General features: G+C 34.1%; 1 protein-coding gene across 6 annotated transcripts in view; it reads left to right on the top strand.

Annotated features, from left to right (window-relative positions):
* TRIM36 (tripartite motif containing 36) overlaps positions 1 to 18,390 on the top strand; it is an 89,228-nt gene that overhangs the window by 52,977 nt on the left and 17,861 nt on the right. For all 6 annotated transcript variants that reach the window (XM_031968475.1, XM_031968469.1, XM_031968463.1 and 3 more), the window contains exon 5: positions 11,792 to 11,887. In XM_031968475.1, coding sequence (XP_031824335.1) covers positions 11,792 to 11,887 — 96 coding nt within the window. The remainder of the gene's footprint in view (positions 1 to 11,791; positions 11,888 to 18,390) is intronic.

Raw genomic sequence — 18,390 nt, 5'->3', positions numbered from 1 at the left:
ATAGAAAATTTGTTAATTCCTTATTAAACAACATTTATCTTTTAAAATAAGTGTTCAAAATAGTTCCTTATAAAATTTTCTTTCCTATTCTATTTGATTTGAAGTCTTAGTGTTCATAATAAAAGAAAACATTTAAAAATAAAACTACTTCAGGCTCTCCAAAAAGAATTGTCTTGTTTCCCTTTTTTATACTAAATTTTATTTTGTTTTTAAACAGCAGAAATGCACTTTCAATTTCCATTCCTTCCTTATTGAAAATGAAAGAAAAACAAATTCCTGTTAAAAACATGTACAGTTAAGCTAAGCTAATTGTCACATTGGCCATGTTCAGAAGAATGGTGTGTATGTTTGTGAGATAACTCTTTGAGTCTTTGAGACCTTTTATCTGGAGGTCGATATTAGGTATTATCATTCATCCTCTCTTAATAGCTCATGATCATTATACTAATCAATCATAAGGCTTTGAAAGTTACCTTTAAAATGTTGTAATCAGTGTATAAATTATTTTCTTGATTTTATCCTGCATCACTTAATACAAATCTAACCAGATTTCTCTGAAACCATACCATTTCTTTTATAATTTCTTATAGCATAACATTTTTGTATTTATACCATATTTATATTTATACATCATATATATCACATAAGCATTCGTATTTATGATTTATAACTTGTTCAACTATTTGCCACTGGAAGGGTGTCCCCTCTGATTTCCATTCTTTTTCACCTCAAAAATAATTCTAAATATTTTTGTACATTCTTAAGGGTTTATTTTGCTTAGGAATAATACTTCCCTTCATTGATTATTTCTTAAATACATTATTCTCCTTTTTCCTTTTTCTTTCTTTATTGACTAAAAATCCTTTGTGTCCAAGTGGGGTGTGTGTGTGTGTGTGTGTGTGTGTGTGTGTGTGTGTATGCGTGTACGTTATTCCATCTTCAGGCCATTTCATATAAGAGTAAGGATCAAGTGTAAGTTGCTTCCCCTTTTCTTTATATAGACTTCTTCTTAAGTACACTGAAAATAAAGATATAATAAAAGTACTTCTGAGCTTTCTGTGTGTTTAAACTCCCTCAGTGACCTCTGATGATGAGAGGGGTCAGAGGGAACACAGAAATCATATCCCTATATTAAAATGTGAGCATGTAAGCAGTTTATACTTTTTTTTTTTTTTAACTGAGGCAATTTTGGTTAAGTGATTTGCCCAGAATCACACAGCCAGGAAGTGTTAAATATCTGAGACCAGATTTGAACACAGGTCCCCCTGATTTCAGGGCTGATGCTCTATCCACTACGCTACCTAGCTGCCCCAGTTTACGCTCTTATAGTTGTTTATTTGTGTTGACTTTTTTATGTCTTAATTCCTGTTTTTGAAATTCAGAGTTATTCTGCAGCTCTGCTTTTGTCATCAGGAGTCTTTGGAAACCCTCTATTTCTCCAAGGGTTCATTTTCCTCCCTGTAGGATTAAACTCAGATTTATTTGCCATAAACCTTTATTCTTTACCTTATAAAGTATCGTGTTTCCAGCTCTCTGATCCTTCATTGTAGTGGCTGCTAAATTGTGTAGGATCCTAATTGTGCATCAGTGTACTTGAATTCTTTCTTTCTGGCTGCTTGCAGTATTTTTTTCTTTGACTTGGGAGCTTTAGATTTTGTCTATGCTGTTCCCAGGAATTTTCATTTTGAGGTTTCAGGAGTGACTGGTGGATTCTTTCTGTTCCCATTTTATCTGCTGGTTCTAAGAGTTCTGCAGTTTTCTTTTAAGAATTCTTGAGTTATAATCTTTAGGCTCTTTTTTTGATAAAGCCTTTCAGGTAGCCCAATAATTCTTAAACTTTTTTCCTTATATTTTATTGAGGTGATTTGCTTTTTCCTTGAGTTATGTTCATTACTTTTCTATTTTTCCCTTGTATTTTTACTTTGTTTTATCATTTCTTCTTGTTGAAGTCATTGACTTCTATTTTGCCCTTTTTACTTTTCATGCAAGATTTTGAACCTCATATGCCAAGCTGTTAATTACCTTTCCAATACTTCCATAATTTTCATTCTCCTGCCCCATTTTTTTTCCTGTGGTATATCGTAATAAAAAAAATCAAAAGCTTTTAAAAACTCTTAAGAATTCTAATAAAACCTCTGACAAAACTGTTTTTTTTTTTTTTTTAAAGAATTTTCTTGTAGATATTTGGAGTCATTTTTTTCTTTCAATTGTGTGTCTTAAGAATTTACATTACCATAATAACTTTTTATGTGTGCATTATTTTTTATTTGCATGTAATTTCACCCAGCCTGCATTCTAACTTAGACTTGATGTTGAGTTGAGTTCTGTATTTTCCTGGCATAAATCCTGGTTGGTCACAAGTATAATCTTTGTATTATATTGTTGTAAAGTTAAGTAGTATTTTAATAACAGATCTTGGTACAAATTAGATATGGAGAGGTAATAGAAAGTAAGTTGTGTAGTATGATATTTAGATCGAATCTAGTTGACCAGGAATATAATATCTTTGACAGTAATAAAGAAATTAGAGGATTTGAGGAAAGAGATTATTTGAGTTTTAAATATGTTGTGTTTAAGATGTTTATAGGACATGCAGTTCTAGGTTTATGATAGGCAGTTGGAGATGTTAGACGAGATCAAAAAAAAGATCAGGGCTTGACAAACAGATCTGAGAGTCATCTGCATAGAGATTATAATTGAAACCATGATACTGGATGACATCACCAAGTGAAATAGTATAGTGGGAAAAGAGGAGAGCTCAGAAGAGATCCAAGATCCCTTGAGATGGAAAAAGAGGAGAGAGCACAGAAGAGATACTTTGGGAAAAGAGAAGAGAGCTCAGAAGAGATCTCTTGGGGGATCCCCAAAGTTAGAAGGTGTGATCTGAATGAAGAGCTAGCAAGAAACAAAGAGGAGTGGTCAGATAGATAAGAGCAGAACCAGGAGAGAACAATGTCACTTAGAAATCTAGAGAGGATAGTGTTAAGGAGAAGAGAATGTTAAAAGACTGCAACAAGATTAATAAGGATAAGGAATGAGAAAAAACAATTAGATTTGGCAATTAAGAGATCATTTATGATTTTGGAAAGCAGTTTTTTTTTTTGCCATTGGGATTCTTTTTTTTTTTTTTTTTTAAATTTAATAGCCTTTTATTTACAGGTTATATGTATGGGTAACTTTACAGCATTAACAATTGCCAAACCTCTTATTCCAATTTTTCACCTCTTATCCCCCACCCCCTCCCCCAGATGGCAGGATGACCAGTAGATGTTAAATATATTAAAATATAAATTAGATACATAATAAGTATACATGAATAAACTGTTTTTTTGCTGTACAAAAAGAATCAGACTCTGAAATATTGTACAATTAGCTTGTGAAGGAAATCAAAAATGCAGGTGGGCATAAATATATGGATTGGGAATTCAATGTAATGGTTTTTCGTCATCTCCCAGAGTTCTTTCTCTGGGCGTAGCTGGTTCAGTTCATTACTGCTCCATTGGAAATGATCTCATTGCTCTCATTGATCTCATTGCTGAGGATGGCCAGGTCCATCAGAACTGGTCATCATATAGTATTGTTGTTGAAGTATATAATGATCTCCTGGTCCTGCTCATTTCACTCAGCATCAGTTCGTGTAAGTCTCTCCAGGCCTTTCTGAAATCATCCTGTTGGTCATTTCTTACAGAACAATAATATGGAAAGCAGTTTCAATTGAATGATAAAATTATAAACCATATTGCAAAAATTAAGAGAATGAGGATCCTGTTTTATATATATGTGTGTGTGTGTGTGTGTGTGTGTGTGTGTGCGTGCATCCTCAGCAAGTTTAGTCACAAAAAAGAGAGAGGGATAATAGCTATTGGAGATGAATGGATCAGGGGAGGGTTTTCTTTCATTTTTTGAAGATAAAGAATAGAGAAGGTAGTAAAGGAGTAAAAAGAGAAACAACAATAATAGAATGATTGAAGATTAGTGAGGGAGAATAGTGATGTTAGAAGGGGCAATTTGCAGAGAAAACAGAAATGAAATCACTTGTATTGTGTAAAGGTCTCAATTTCATCATGTAAAACAAAGCTGGGAGAAATTCTGACAGAAAATATGTGAATGATTGAGATGAAAAACGGTAGGAAAATGAACTCTCTGAGAATGGCCTTAGTATTTTCAGTGAAATCTGAGATAAGGTTCTCAGTCAAGAAAGGAGGTGGGAAGGGAACTGTAGAGATTTAAAAGAGGATATAAAATGGGTTAGAAAAGTTGTCATAGTGAGTTGGAGTGATTAGGTGATGTGAAAGAATTGTCTTACTACAGTGAAGGTCCAGTTGAGATTTTGTAGTATAAATTTATAGTGGATCCAGTCAACATGGTTTTGTCATTCCTGCAGTTTTACTCAACAGAACATGAATTTGAGATTAAAGGCAGAGGATGGTAAGAGCAGTCCAAAACTGGAGTTTGACAAGAAGATCTTCAGTGGGATAAAAGATAAGGATCTAGAGAGAAAAGGACAGGATAGAGTTGAGTTGGCTTACCAAGAGGTAATGAAAGGGAAAATAAAACACTGTTCTTATCCTTTTCTCCTACCTTTCAATCAACTCTTTTTTTCTTTGCTGAATCTTTATCCAGGTCACACTGGCTATGTGTATGTCTCGCTCATTATTGCATTGGCCTCTTAATTGGTCTCATCACCTCTATTATATTTCCCCAAATGAATCTATTCTCCACATAGCTGCCAAAATGATTTTCTTTAAGCATAGGTATGATTATATCATTTCCTTAGTTATTTAGATTCACAACAATCCTTGTTTACTTACACACATTATATGTTATCCAGTCTGCTATCAGATTTTGTTTCTTCACAATATCTCTCATATATGCTCCTTTCTATTTATATAACTACTATCCTAGTATAGGTCCTTATTACATTTTCTGTGGAATGTTACAAAAGCCTTTCTGGTTGTTCTTTCTTCATTAAGTCTTTCCCAACACTAATTCATTCTATTGCCATTCAGCAGCCAAAACCATTTTCTTAGGGTAGAGATCTGATTATTTCACATCTCCCTATACAATAATTACCAGTGGTTCCCTAATACCTCTACAATCAAATATAAAATATTCTGGATGGAATTTAATTCTCTTCCCAACAGGGCTCTTTCCTCCCTTTACAATCTTGATTTTATTTCCCTGTCTATACTTTCTGATTCCAACATTGGTCTCCTTGCTGATATTCTTCACATAAGCCATTCCATCTCCCAATTTCACTTTATTGACTATAATAATTTCTTGGAATGTTTTTCCTCCTTATTTCTACCTTCTTACTTCCTTCAGGATTTGGTTTTAAATTTCTCCTACTACAAGAGGCCTTTCTTGGTCATGTTGACTTAATTCCTCCAATTCTTCAATGCCTTTACTTTGAAATTACTTTCTATTTATACAATATATATCTTTTTAAATACATAATTATCTACATATTGTCTTCCTATTAGAATCTGAACTCTTGAGAGCAGGGACTGTATTTTTTCCTTTTTATCCATTATGTCTAGCACAATTCTTGAACATAGTAACCTTTTAATAAATGATTGTTGACTGATTTACTAGGTCCTTTTTCCTTTTCTGTACTAAAATCTTTTTAAAAAGTTGTCTATATTGATTGTTTCCACTTCTTCCTTTTTGTCCATTTCTCATTCCTTTGCATTTTGTCTTCTGGCTTTATTAAAACTACTCTCCAAAGTTATCAGTGGTCTCTTAATTGATAAATTTGATGGGTTTTTTTTTTTTTGTTGTTAGTTTATTTTCTTAACCTCTCTGTATCATTTGAAACTGCTGATAAGATTATGAGCACCTTGAGAAGATAGGCTATTTTATTTTTACTTTATGCCCTCAATATGCCTACCATAGTGCTTGGTATATGATTTATTGGTCACTCTCTTCCTGGACACTGCATAATTTTTTTTTAAATTAGTTTTGAATCTAAATGCATAAAGACAAAAAAGAAATATTTTCATATACACAGCACAACATTAAAAAGAGGATTCCTATAAAACCCTGAACTTACATTTCAGGCTAGTTTATTTAAAAATATATACAAATACCACACATTGTTTTTGAAGATACCCTGCTTTCTGTGCTTCCTTCTAAATTTTCTCTTATTCTCTTCTGTGTACTTTTCATGGTTTTTTTTTTTTTCCTTCCCTCTCCATCCCACCCTAGAAATGGGATTACTATTACAAACAAATATGACGATATCTTCAGGCAGATAGCATCTTCTTTTATAGGTCCTTTGTAGTATTTATAATACTCAAAATGACTTAATTGTCATTTTCAAATTTATTATTAAAACATTATTGCTGTTACTGTACAATGTTCTCTTGGTTCTACTCATTTTGTTCTTTATTATTTCATACAAGTGTTTTCATATTTTTCTCCCCTCCTCTATGCCATCTAGCTGCCTGTTGCCATATTTTAGAAAAACAGAAAGCAAAATAATTCATAATTACTTTAATTTCATCTCCATCAGTGGTATACTTTTCATTTTAAATACGTGATTTGATTTACTTCTCGTTTTTTTAAAAAAAAAAATTAACCAATGATTTATCTATTTTAATTGGGTTCCCTTCATAAAATCTCATTTTATTTATTAATTCAATGATTTTTTTATACTGTTTATTAATCTTAAAATTTTTAGGATTTCCAGTTTAGTATTTAAGTGGGCATTTTTAGTTCTTTTTCTAGTTTTTTAAAATTGCATATCCAGTTTGTTCTTTTTCTAATTTATTGATATAAATATTTAGAGATACAAATTTTTGTCTGATCACTACTTTTATATCCCATAGGGTTTGATAGATTGTCTCATTATTATCATTTTCTTTAGTGAAATTATTGATTTTCTATGCTTTGTTCTTTGACTCTTTCTTTAAAATAAGATTTTCTTTTAGTCTCCAGTTAGTTTTGTTTCGCTGGTCCCTCATTAAATATAATTTTTATTGCATTGTGATTTGAAAAAAGATGCATTTGATATTTCTGCTTTTTTGTATTTAACTATCAAATTTTTCTTCCCTATATATGGTCAGTCTTTATAAAGGTTCCATCTATCACTGAAGGAAAAAAAGGTGTATTCCTTACTCTTCCTATTCAATTCTTGCCAGATATCACCCATTATTTAAAATTCTCTTCATTTTTTTTACCTCTTCTGTCTTATTTACTTTTTGGTTACATTTATCTAATTATGAGAGGGAAAGATTTCCCACTATTATAGTATTGCTATTTATTTCCATCTGAAATTCATTTAATTTTCCTTTAAAAAAATTAGATGCTAGCCCTTTTTGTAGTGGCAAGAAACTGGAAACTGAGTGGAGGCCCATCAGTTGGAGAATGGTTGAATAAGTTATGTTATATGAATGTTATGAAATATTATTATTGTATAAGAAATGATCAGCAGGATGATTTCAGAGAGGCCTGAAGAGATTTACATGAACTGATGCTAAGTGAAATGAGCAGAACCAGGAGATCATTATATATGGCAACAATAAGATTATACAGTGATCAATTCTGATGGACATGGCTTTTTTTAACAATGACATGATTCAAGCCACTTTCAGTGATCTTGTGATAAAGAGGGCTGTGGAAACTGAATGTGGATCACAACATAGAATTTTCACTCTCTTTGTTATTGTCTGCTTACATTTTGTTTAATTTCTCATTTTTTTCTTTTTTGATCTGATTTTTCTTGTGTAGAAAGATAATTGTATAAATATGTATGCATATATTGGATTTAATATATATATTTTTTACCATGTTTAACATATTTTAGATTACATGCCATCTAGGGGAATGGAGTAAGAGGAAAGCAGGGAAATTGGAATACAAAGTTTTTCAAGGGTCAGTGTTGAAAAATTATCCTTGTATCTGGGAAAAATTGGATCAAAAGGTTTGGCAATTGTAAATGGCTGTAAAATTACCCATGCATATAACTTGTAAATAAAAAAGCTATTAAAATTAAAAAAAATAATAGATGCTATCATATTTTGGTGCCTATAGGTTTAGTACTGATATTGTTTCATAATTTGTGCTATCTTTTATCATAATGTAGTTTCTTTGTAATTAAATCTATTTTAGCTTTAGTTTTGTCTGAGATCATGATAGCTTTTTTGTATCCTATTCCTTATTCTACTCACAGATGTAAGAATCCATCCCTTATCCTCTCTCAACCCCAGATATTTTGCCTTTCAAAAAATAATGATCCAAACCCTATGGTCTTTTGGAGTAGAAGCTGCTATGTCATATGTTTTTCTGATTGTAGCTCCTCAGTATTTAATGTTTTTTTCTTTCTTGTTTGTAATATATTTTCTTCTTAACCTGAGAGTTTTGAAACTTGATTATGATGTTCCTGTAAATTTTCATCCTGGGATTTCTTTCAGATGGTAATCTTTCAGATGGGAATTTTAAATTCAGATTTAAAAAAAACTAATTTACCCTCTTGTTTTAGAACTTTAGAACTATTAAATTATTAATAATTAATTAATTAGAAATTATTAATTAGGACTAATAAAATTATTTTTTAAAAGTCGATACAATATTATCAAATTTCTTGTAATATTGTATCAAGACACTTTTTAGAAATAATAATTTTCAGATAGTACAATAATTCTTATATTCTCTTTCCTCAATATGTTTTCAAAATTAGTTGATTTAGTTTTTATTATTTCTTGGTATCTTATAACATCATTAGTTTCCCCTTGTCCAAATCTTATTTTCAAGGAGTTATTTTCTTCCACATCTTTTTTAGTCTCATTTTCCTGTTGGTTGATTTTCATAATTTTCTTGATTTTATTGGATTGCTTTTATTTTTTTCCCTAATTTTTCCTGTTTCTCTTGTTTGATTTTTGAAGTCCTTTTTAATTTCTTCCAAGAACTCTTTGTACTTGTGACCACTTGACATGTCTTTAAAGTTGAAATCACTTTTAAAATTTCACTATGTTCCTCTGAATAAGAACTCAGATCTTCTCTATTCCCATAGCATCTGTCTATGGTCAAATTCTTTCTCCTTTGCTCATTCCCTTTAAATTTTAATATTGTTATATTTTGTTTTTAGCACGTTATTATTGTAATGAGGTTCTAATTCAGAGGTGTGGGGAATGGTGCTATAAGTCCTTCTTCCTGTTATTTTCTGAGTTCTGTTGGGGATTCAACGTTGTCCTTGTCTTTCCACCCTTAAACCACAACTAGGTCCCCCAGCCATACTGTTCCACAAATGCTCTTGACATTTCTCATGAACTTCCCTCTCGTGTCACTAGTTGCTGTTTCAAACTGGATGAACATAGATATTTCAAGTTCAATATGTCTGTAACACAATTCATTATCATTTACTCAAATTTACCCCTCTTACTTAATTATCCTGTTTCTGTCAAGGACAATACTCTCTTCTAAATTTGCAACCTTAGTGTTCTCACATTCTATTCCGTTGCCAAATCTTGCTCAGTCTACCTCTATAAGATTTCTGATATATTCATTCTCTTGTCATTCATTACAAAGCCACCACCTTAAATTGCCCTTGGACTATAACTAGTATCCTATTTGGTCATCTTGCCTCAAATCTCTCCCCACTGCACTATTTATCCTTTACACAGTTGCTAAAGTGATTTTCCTTAAATACAAGTATGATAATTTCATTCCTTTAGTAAGTAAATTTCCATGGCTCCCTTTTGCCTTTAGACATTTCAAACTTAAGATGTTTAAAATTAAACTAATCTTTCTTTCCAAACTTAACTCTTTTGAGCCCATCCTTCTAGTCCCTAGTATTCAAAATTCTGGTGTTTTCTTCTACTCCTCACTCATTAATCCCACATATAAAATTTTACTATTTCTATTTTCACAGTGATTTGCCTGTGAGAGTGTATTCATTCAGACACCTATCATCCTAGTTCAGTCTCTCATCTCTTCTTGCTTGGAATATTATAATAGCCTCCTGTCTTGTATCCTTGCTTCAAGTCCTCACCCTCTCTAATAAATAGTTTACATAACTGTCAGACCGATTTTCCTAAAGCACAAATCTGGCCATGTTACCTTATTCAGATTCTTAGCCTTTTTCTGCCTTTGCAGTCTTATTGTACATTATTTCCTTACATGCAACAGTGAAATTAGCTTTCAGGTTGTTTTTATATATGCACTCTCTCTCTTCATTTGCCCTAATTTGTTCTCCATGCTTAGAATATGTTTTTCCTAATTTCTATCGGTTACAGAATCCCTACTTTATTTCAAGAATCAGTTCAAGTGCCATTTTCTATATAGAGGTCTTTTCTGACTATCCCCGTTTCTGTAGCTCATAGTGCCTTCTCTACAAAAGTATACTATATCTATTTTTTAATACTACCCACTTTCAATGAAAACTCTTAAGTATTCACATATTGCAGGGTGGGTCATTATTTTGAGGGAAGTGGTATATGGTGGTGGTAGTAATAATTATAATGCTGTCTTCAAAGTATTCTGGATCTGTAAAAATATAAGCTTATAATGCATTTATCTAAAATAGTCAACTAGTATATAAAATGTGCTCAAAACAATTCAGTTTATAAGATGTCAGCATTTTGAGTAGAAGCTTTAAAACATTCTCCCATAGACTTGGGGCACAATCATCTACAAATATACACATTGTCTGTGGGAAGAGTGAACCATATATGAGATATACTGGCAGTGAGTCACATGTGTAAGGGAACATGACTGAGGCATTTCACAGTTCCAGGATAATAAGGTCCCAATTTCCTTTTTTATTTTCTTGGTGTGTCCTCATTCTCCATAGCTAGACTTTTGACTGTCAGGACTTAGTTCTGTCTTGAATATATAGTTGGCTACCTTCATTTCTTCCAGAGGCACCCTTCTCAGGATTGCCTTTGTTTACTATCTGTGTTTAGAGACTGTATTCTTTTCTTTCTTAATTTTTCTTTCTTTCTTTTTTTTTTTTTTTTAAAGCCAATCAGGGACAAGATTTGTCCTAAATTTTCACACTTCTTAAAGAGATAACAAAATTAGAATCCTTCTTTTCACATTTTAAAAAAATCTTAGCACCTTTTTCTTTCTTGTCCCTTTTGTTCAGTCGAGAAAGGTGAAATCAATTCTTTTTTAATGTCCTGATCAACTCCTTCCTCTGTGTGTGTGTGTGTGTGTGTGTGTGTGTGTGTGCGTGCGTGCGTGCTTTTTCTAGCTAGTTTGTAAACTCCTTGAAAGCAGGAGCTGTTTTTACTTTTATTTTTATAACTTTACATCCTAGCACAGTGGCTGGCATGGGAGTACTTAGGAAATGCTTATTGATTGATTAGTTAATAATTCAATTTTTAAAATGTATCATAAGGTGCAGTTAACTCTGGGGATTGTTAGCAGACCTGATTTTATTGTCTCCTATGTACTATAGAAAAGAAAAATAAGTTTTTTTTTTTCCTTCATTAAATGGTGGTAGGTAGTAGAGCTAAGGAAGTAATAATTTTGAGTCTTAGTAAACCAGGACTTTGAATAAATTGCATAGTTCCTGGCACATAGTAGGTGCTTAATAAATGTTTATTGAATTGAATCCTTACTAACATTTATTTTTTATTACATTTGTTTTGTAAATAGTTATGACTCTGTGTATTCAAGGCAAGTGATAGATTTTTAATAAGTGAGTAGTTGATTTTTATTACAACAGTGATTGTAATACAAACTTTCAGGGAAAGATAAGTACATTAAAACCTATTTTATTTCTATGACCTTTTAATTACGCCTTTAAAATTTTGTTGATTTGCAGTACATTTATATATTTTAACAGGAAAAACTTTCAAAGGACATTGATTACCTTATTGGCAAAGAGGGCCAAGTTAGAAGCCAGATATCAGAACTGAATTTGCTAATGAAAGAAACAGAGGTAAGTTTTTGACCAATTCTGGCATTTTATTTGGGAAAAGGATTTTGGGAACTTAAAAAAAAAACCCCACACATTTTGAAATATAGTAGAAATGATCAGTACAGTTTAAAACTATGAATGTTGTTTTTGCATGTTATAAACTATATTTTCCTCTTAAAAATGTGATTTCTCCTTTGAGATATGATTACTCTAAACTGATCTCTGCCTATCCAGAAGAGACTGGATATAGGGATAGGGTTAATTTTTTTTTTTTTTTTTAGTAGAATAGGGTCTATCTATCTATCTCATAGGATAAAATGACAGTTGTATGAGGTATGATGATTGATATGGTATCATGATGAATACTGTACTTACTATACTTATCTCAGTTCATACTCATCATGAGTTATCTAAGAAAAACACACATAACTTTAAAATATATTTTTCCTTTTATTGAGAATAAGTGGAAGAGAGCATCCCCTCCTTCCACACATATAAAAACATGCAAAAATTATGAAAATCACAGACAACCACAGTGGATCAGACCACCAGGCTTTCCCAGCTCAGAGCTAGGTTTTTTCTGAATCTCCTTTCTTGGGAAGACTTTGACTCAGTGTAGGGAGCTGGAGCTGGAGGATAATAGAGTTCATCTTCCTTTTCCCTATAGGGTCTCCTCTCCTTTTCCCCCTTTTTTTCTTAGTACCTCTTCCAAAAAACACCCATAGTACTTGGGGTCTCTAGATCAGTTATGATTCTTTTGTGGGAGTCATTCAGGGGATTGCTCCTGGACCTGAATCATTGTAGTAGAGGTCTCCACATTGGGAGTAGAGGTCATCTCTACTGCGACTTTGTGGAGCTGCCTAAATGTTGCTCTGGCCCCTTTCTGACGGGGATGTCCTTCTGAATTCCACAGGGCTGGACCTAGCCAAATCATCCAGGGCATCCACTGGATGGGCTCGGGTTTACCCTGATGCCCAACCTCCATGCAGATACCAGGAACATTCTCATCCCCATCCTCCTGGAATTCTTTGAGAGCGGTAGTCTAAATCTTCATCCTGGATGGGAGTGAGGGCAGGCTCTTGGTGGGGCCATGAGTGTCAGTCATCTTCAAAAAGGGAAATCACTTCTCATATCCCTCTCCACATGGCCATTTGGCAGGCCAAGCTGGGAAGGGTCAGAGTTGTCAGTCTCGTCAGTCTCTCCTTCTCCATGTAGTGTAACACCTTCGTGGAGTCATCCTGCGGGTTGGCCTGAATGTGATAAGCACTTTGTACTTCCAAGTCTCTGCTATTGTTTGTGCTATGAAGAAGGGGCACTTGGATGCTATGGCCACCAACCGAGCTCTGAAACTCAAAATCCCTTGCACAGCGATTGCAGACAGGACTTAGTGGGATCCTGGGTACAGGAGAAGGAGCATTGATTGGAGAGAGGTGAGCATAGCTATTGGGTGCAGACACTGGAGGCATAAGTGCTTGGGACCCCCAAGATGGCAGCTTTACCAGCAGCATACAAGGCCTTAGGACAGTAGCACTTGTCCGAGACAGCCTTCCCAGGGATGGTGATCAGTCAAGATATGGTGTTTTCTGCTTTGTGGTCACCACCCTCACTGTTGGAGTACTGTCCTAATATTCCACATACCCTATAGCCAGGGTACCAGCAGGGATCTGGGCATTGAGTTTATTGTCAGTACTGGCTGAGGAGAGTGTGTTAGCAATGGGGTTCTGGCAGAAGGACTTATATTTCCAGATGATAATAGGACTAGGGGGCATTCTTGACAGCTGATTAGGTGAGTAGAAGGGTCATAGCCTGGAACAGGATGACCATTTGAGTGGGTTTGGCCACTGTGACCTGGATGCAGCCAATAGGAGCTGAGCACCAGGGGGTCAGCAGGAACAGCCATAAGACTGTGGGTCTCATCCTGGGGGCATGCTTGTCGTACCCTGGTCACTGGAGCCATGAGAGCTGCATGTGTCTCCAGTGCTGTCTGCTCCCAGATACGGTTGGAGAAACAAAAAGTATAATTTAAATTTCATATATTTAATTTCCCAAACTAGATTGTACATGAAGACAAGTATTATGTTTTTTCTATAGCATATTAATTTAAATGCCATGTAATATATATTCCTTTGTTTTACTGGTAAAGCCTTTCAAGTATTTCCATCTCCACCTTGAACATTTCAAACTGGATATACTGTAGTCATATCAGGTTCAATCTATCCCAAACTGAACTAGATATATTTTTCCCAAAATTATTCAAATCTTATAGACTTTTTTATTTCTGTCCCAATGGTATCCCTATTCTAGATTTTTAACTTGGGAGTTGAATTTGATTCCTTATTTTTCTTCCCTCCCTCCATTTGTTTAAACTGTTGACACATCTTTCTTGTTTCTACTAAATTCTTAACAGCATTCTTTTTATTCACATGACCACTATACCTTAATTTGTTTTCAATGCCTCTTGTCTGGATTATCATAATAGCTTCTTAATTGGTTTCCTCATTCTTCACATATCTGCCAAAGTATTTTTCCTGAAATGTATATCTGACTGTTTCTCCTCTATCAGTATATGATTTTGAATTTTAAACTCCTTCACACCCGATTGCTGACCTAGCTTTCCAACTTTAATAATATATTATTTCATTTATAGAATTCCATGGTCCAGTCAAATTGTCCTACTTGCCATTCCCTCACATATCACTCCACCCCCTATGTCTATAACCTTTGCATCAGTTTATCTCCATTTCCTTTTCATTTCTGGCTCTTAGAATCCTTTATTTCCTTCAAAACCATTCACCCTCTACATGAAGTCTTACTTAATTCCTCTAGCTGCTTAAACCCTTTCTCTGCTGCAAACCTCTTTATATTGTGTATTTATCTTGTGTGTTTTGTAAGTGCTTATTTATGTACATGTTATCTCCTTAAATAAATTTAAGGGTCTTGGAAGAAGAGATTATATCATTTTTGTCTTTGTAATTTCAGTGCCTAGCGAGCACTTTGCTTAGAAAAGAGCTGTCAGTCTGTAAGCATTTATTCAGTATCTACTTGTAACATGCCCTGTGTTAAGCAGTGAATATATATACTAAAAGGGCAGGCCCTTGGTGGGGCCATGAGTGTCAGACATCTTCAAAAAGGGGCCCTCAAGTAGTGCACAGTGTGATGGGGGAGAAAACTAATGAATACATACAAATAAGCTGTAAAGAGGACACATAGGAAATCTTTTTAACAGAGAGAAGGCACTTGAGTTAAGACATTGAGGTTCCTGTAGAAGTTGAGAATTTAACTGTAATTTGAAAGCAAGGAAGTCAAAAAGCAGAAAAGTCAAAAAGCATTCTAGGCTTGGGAAACAGCTACAGAAAAATGCCTGGGGCTGAGATTGGGAGTGTCTTGTTCAAGGAAAGTTAAGGAGGTCAGTGTTAGTGGATTAAAGAGCAGAGGGAAGGAGGTTAAGATGTAGCAAGATTAGAAAGGGGTGGGGCACACTAGGTTTTGAAGGACTTCGTGTTTGATAGAATTGACAGGAAGCCATTGGAATTTCTTGAGTTAGAAGGATGAGATAGTTGGACTTGTGCATTAACTTTGGCAGCTGAATGGAGGATGGACTGAAGTGGGATATACCTGTGATGGGCAGGCCAGCCTCCTCCAAACAAGGTACTACAGTAGTCAATTGTAAGGAGAATGAGAGCCTGTATTAGAATGTGGTAGTGTGAGAGGAAAGGAAGGGAGTACATTTGGGAGATATTCCATGAAAATTGAAGCAAGACTTGGCAAATGGCTGGATATTGAGAAAGAGTGAGGATTAAGGGATGACATGTAAGTTGATAACTTGGGTGAGAGAGAATGATGATGGTCTCCATAGTAATAGGAAAATTATGAAGAGGAAAATTATGCTTGAAGTCAGGGGATAATGAGTTTAATATGTTTGTGAGATATCCAATTCAAGATATCCAGTAGGTATCTGGAGATTCAAGACTGGAGGCCAGCATCTGGGTTAGGGCTAGATAAATAGACTTGGGAATCATTAGCATAAAAATGATAATTGAATTTGTAGGAGCTGATAAGATCACCAAGTGAAATAGTATGGAGAGGGAAAGGAGAAGGACCCAGGACACAGCCCTTTGGGACATCCATGATTAGTAGGCAGATCTGGGTATAGATATCATGCAAAGGAGATATACAAGGAGGATTCAGCATACAAGGAGAATCATGAAACAATCCCCAAAACACTGAGAAGAGGTAAGTATCAAAAAGAAAGGAGTAATCAGTAGTGTCAAAAAGAGGTTAAAAAAAGAATAAAAATTGAGAAGAGGACATTGGATTTGGCAACTAGATCACTTTGGAGACAGTAGTTTCACTTGAATGATATAGTCAGAAGTCAGATTATAGAGATAAAAAAAAGAGAGAAAGAAGTAGTGGTAGCAAAATAGACAGTCTTTTCAAGAGTTCAGTCACAAAAGGTTGAAAAGATATGGGATAATAGTTGTTGGAGATAGAAGGATGAAATGAGTTTTTCTTTTTTTGAGAATGGGTATGACATGGGTATGTTTGTAGTTAGTAATTCATCTACTGACAAGTAGATAGGGAAAGAGTGAAAATTGTGAGAGAGTGAGGATAATAGAGGTGACGTCAAGTCTATTGAAGTAGAAGGGATAAAATCGGATCAGTTGTTGCAATTAGAGGGGTTGCTTTGATAAAGGTCCACTTGTTCATGTGTGACAGCAATGAAGAGGAGAGGAGGCAAATAATTGCCTCAATTTTTTCAGTAAGATATGAGGTAAGATTCTCAATTGAGAGAGAGGGAACATGGGTAGATCTGGAAGGTTTAAGGAAGGATATAAAGGTTTGTAAGAACAGCTGGATAGTGAGTTAATTAGGGAGGTATAAAAGAATTGCCTAGTGGTGGTGTAAGCCCTCTTGAGTTTATGTTAGATAAATTTGCAGTGGATCCAGTTAGAACAGTTGTGTGATTTTTCTCTTTTATTCAACAGGATGTGCAAAAGCAAAGACGATGGATGATAGGAATTATCCAAAGTTGAGACTTGGTAGGGTTGAGTTTGATATGATAAAGAAACAAGAGACTTGACAATAGAAGATAATATAAACTGGAATTAGTTTATCAAGGGGTCAAGAATCAGGAGAGTATGGCTAGTGTAAAGGGGGTGAGAGGCATGAAAGAGAACCAAGGAGTCTGGGAATTGGAGAGAGACCAGAATTTGATATTGGAAGGCAGGAGTAGAGGTGGAAAGTCAATAAATGACAGTAAGTGCTTAATAATTGATTGTATCTATCAAGTATTCGATAAATATTTCATTAAATAATAATTTTTTGTTTAGTGGATTAGTTCCAATGCATGCTGTGTTCTACTTTAGAGAAATTCATCAAAAAATAAATTCCAGAGAATTTATTGTGACTTCTCTATAGATCATTTAAGCTTTCTGTACCTTTGGCTTAACTGCATTAGTAAGGATTGTATCTCATTTTATATAAAAATTATTTTTTCAGTCTTAATTATAAAATGAAATCTTTTATATAAAATGGGAGATAACATTTATTATATAAATTGGGAAATGAGACCTTTTATTGCTTTTACCTTGTTAACTACCTTTTCTTGACTATATCCTCATCCTGATCATAAGAATCACTAAGAATCCCAAAGGGCTCTCTGTTCTATGCCATCTTCTCCCTCTATACTATTTTACTTTGTGATCTCATTGGCTCCCGTGATTTAAATGATCGTGTCTTTAATGATTCTCAAATTGACTTATCCAGCCTTTCTGCTTTCTTCCAAGCTTTTATCTCTTGCTGTCTATTAGAAATCTTAAACTGGATGTTTGGTAGACACTTTAAGCTCAACATGTCTAAAAATTGAATTCGTTATTTTCCCCTCTAAAACCTCCCTCCTTCCAAATTTTCCTTTTGCTGGTTAAGGTACCACTATCCTGATTCCCAACCTTGACATCATTTATGACTTCTCATTTTCCCTTATATTCCTTGTCAAATTTGTTGATAAGGCCTGTGAATTTCCCTGGTGTAGGATCTCATCATCTCCATCCAACTCTGTAATATTCTGGACATTTTCTCTGGTTGTATCCCATACCAAGAATTTGCTTTTTTTTTTTTTTTTTTTTTTCATCTCAGCCCCCTGATTTCCCTGACTTCCTACAATTTTCAATTAAAATTTTCACCTTCCATGGGAAGTTTTTTCTAGTCCCTTTTAATTCTAATGACTTCTCTTTGTTGATTATTTTCTATTTATTCTGTATATAGTTTGTTAGAACATATTTTTTTGCTTGTTTTCTCTCCCTTTAGATTGTGAACTCCTCAAAGGCATGGGGACTGTCTTGCAGTTTATTTTATTTTTATATCTAGCAGTTAGCACAATGACAGTACTTAATAAATGCCTATTAACTGACTGCCTCTTTATTTCATTTCTCTTATTGTTTTTATGTTTAACATTTCATTGTATTGTTGAACTATGTGCTACAGAATACCATTTGGACACTTTTTATAGAGGAATTCCATTTCAT

Source organism: Sarcophilus harrisii, chromosome 1, assembly GCF_902635505.1.
Source record: "Sarcophilus harrisii chromosome 1, mSarHar1.11, whole genome shotgun sequence".
In the NCBI taxonomy this organism is placed as follows: domain Eukaryota; kingdom Metazoa; phylum Chordata; class Mammalia; order Dasyuromorphia; family Dasyuridae; genus Sarcophilus; species Sarcophilus harrisii.
The sequence above is the reverse complement of the archived record's forward strand: the minus strand, read 5'-3'. Positions and strand labels throughout refer to the sequence as shown.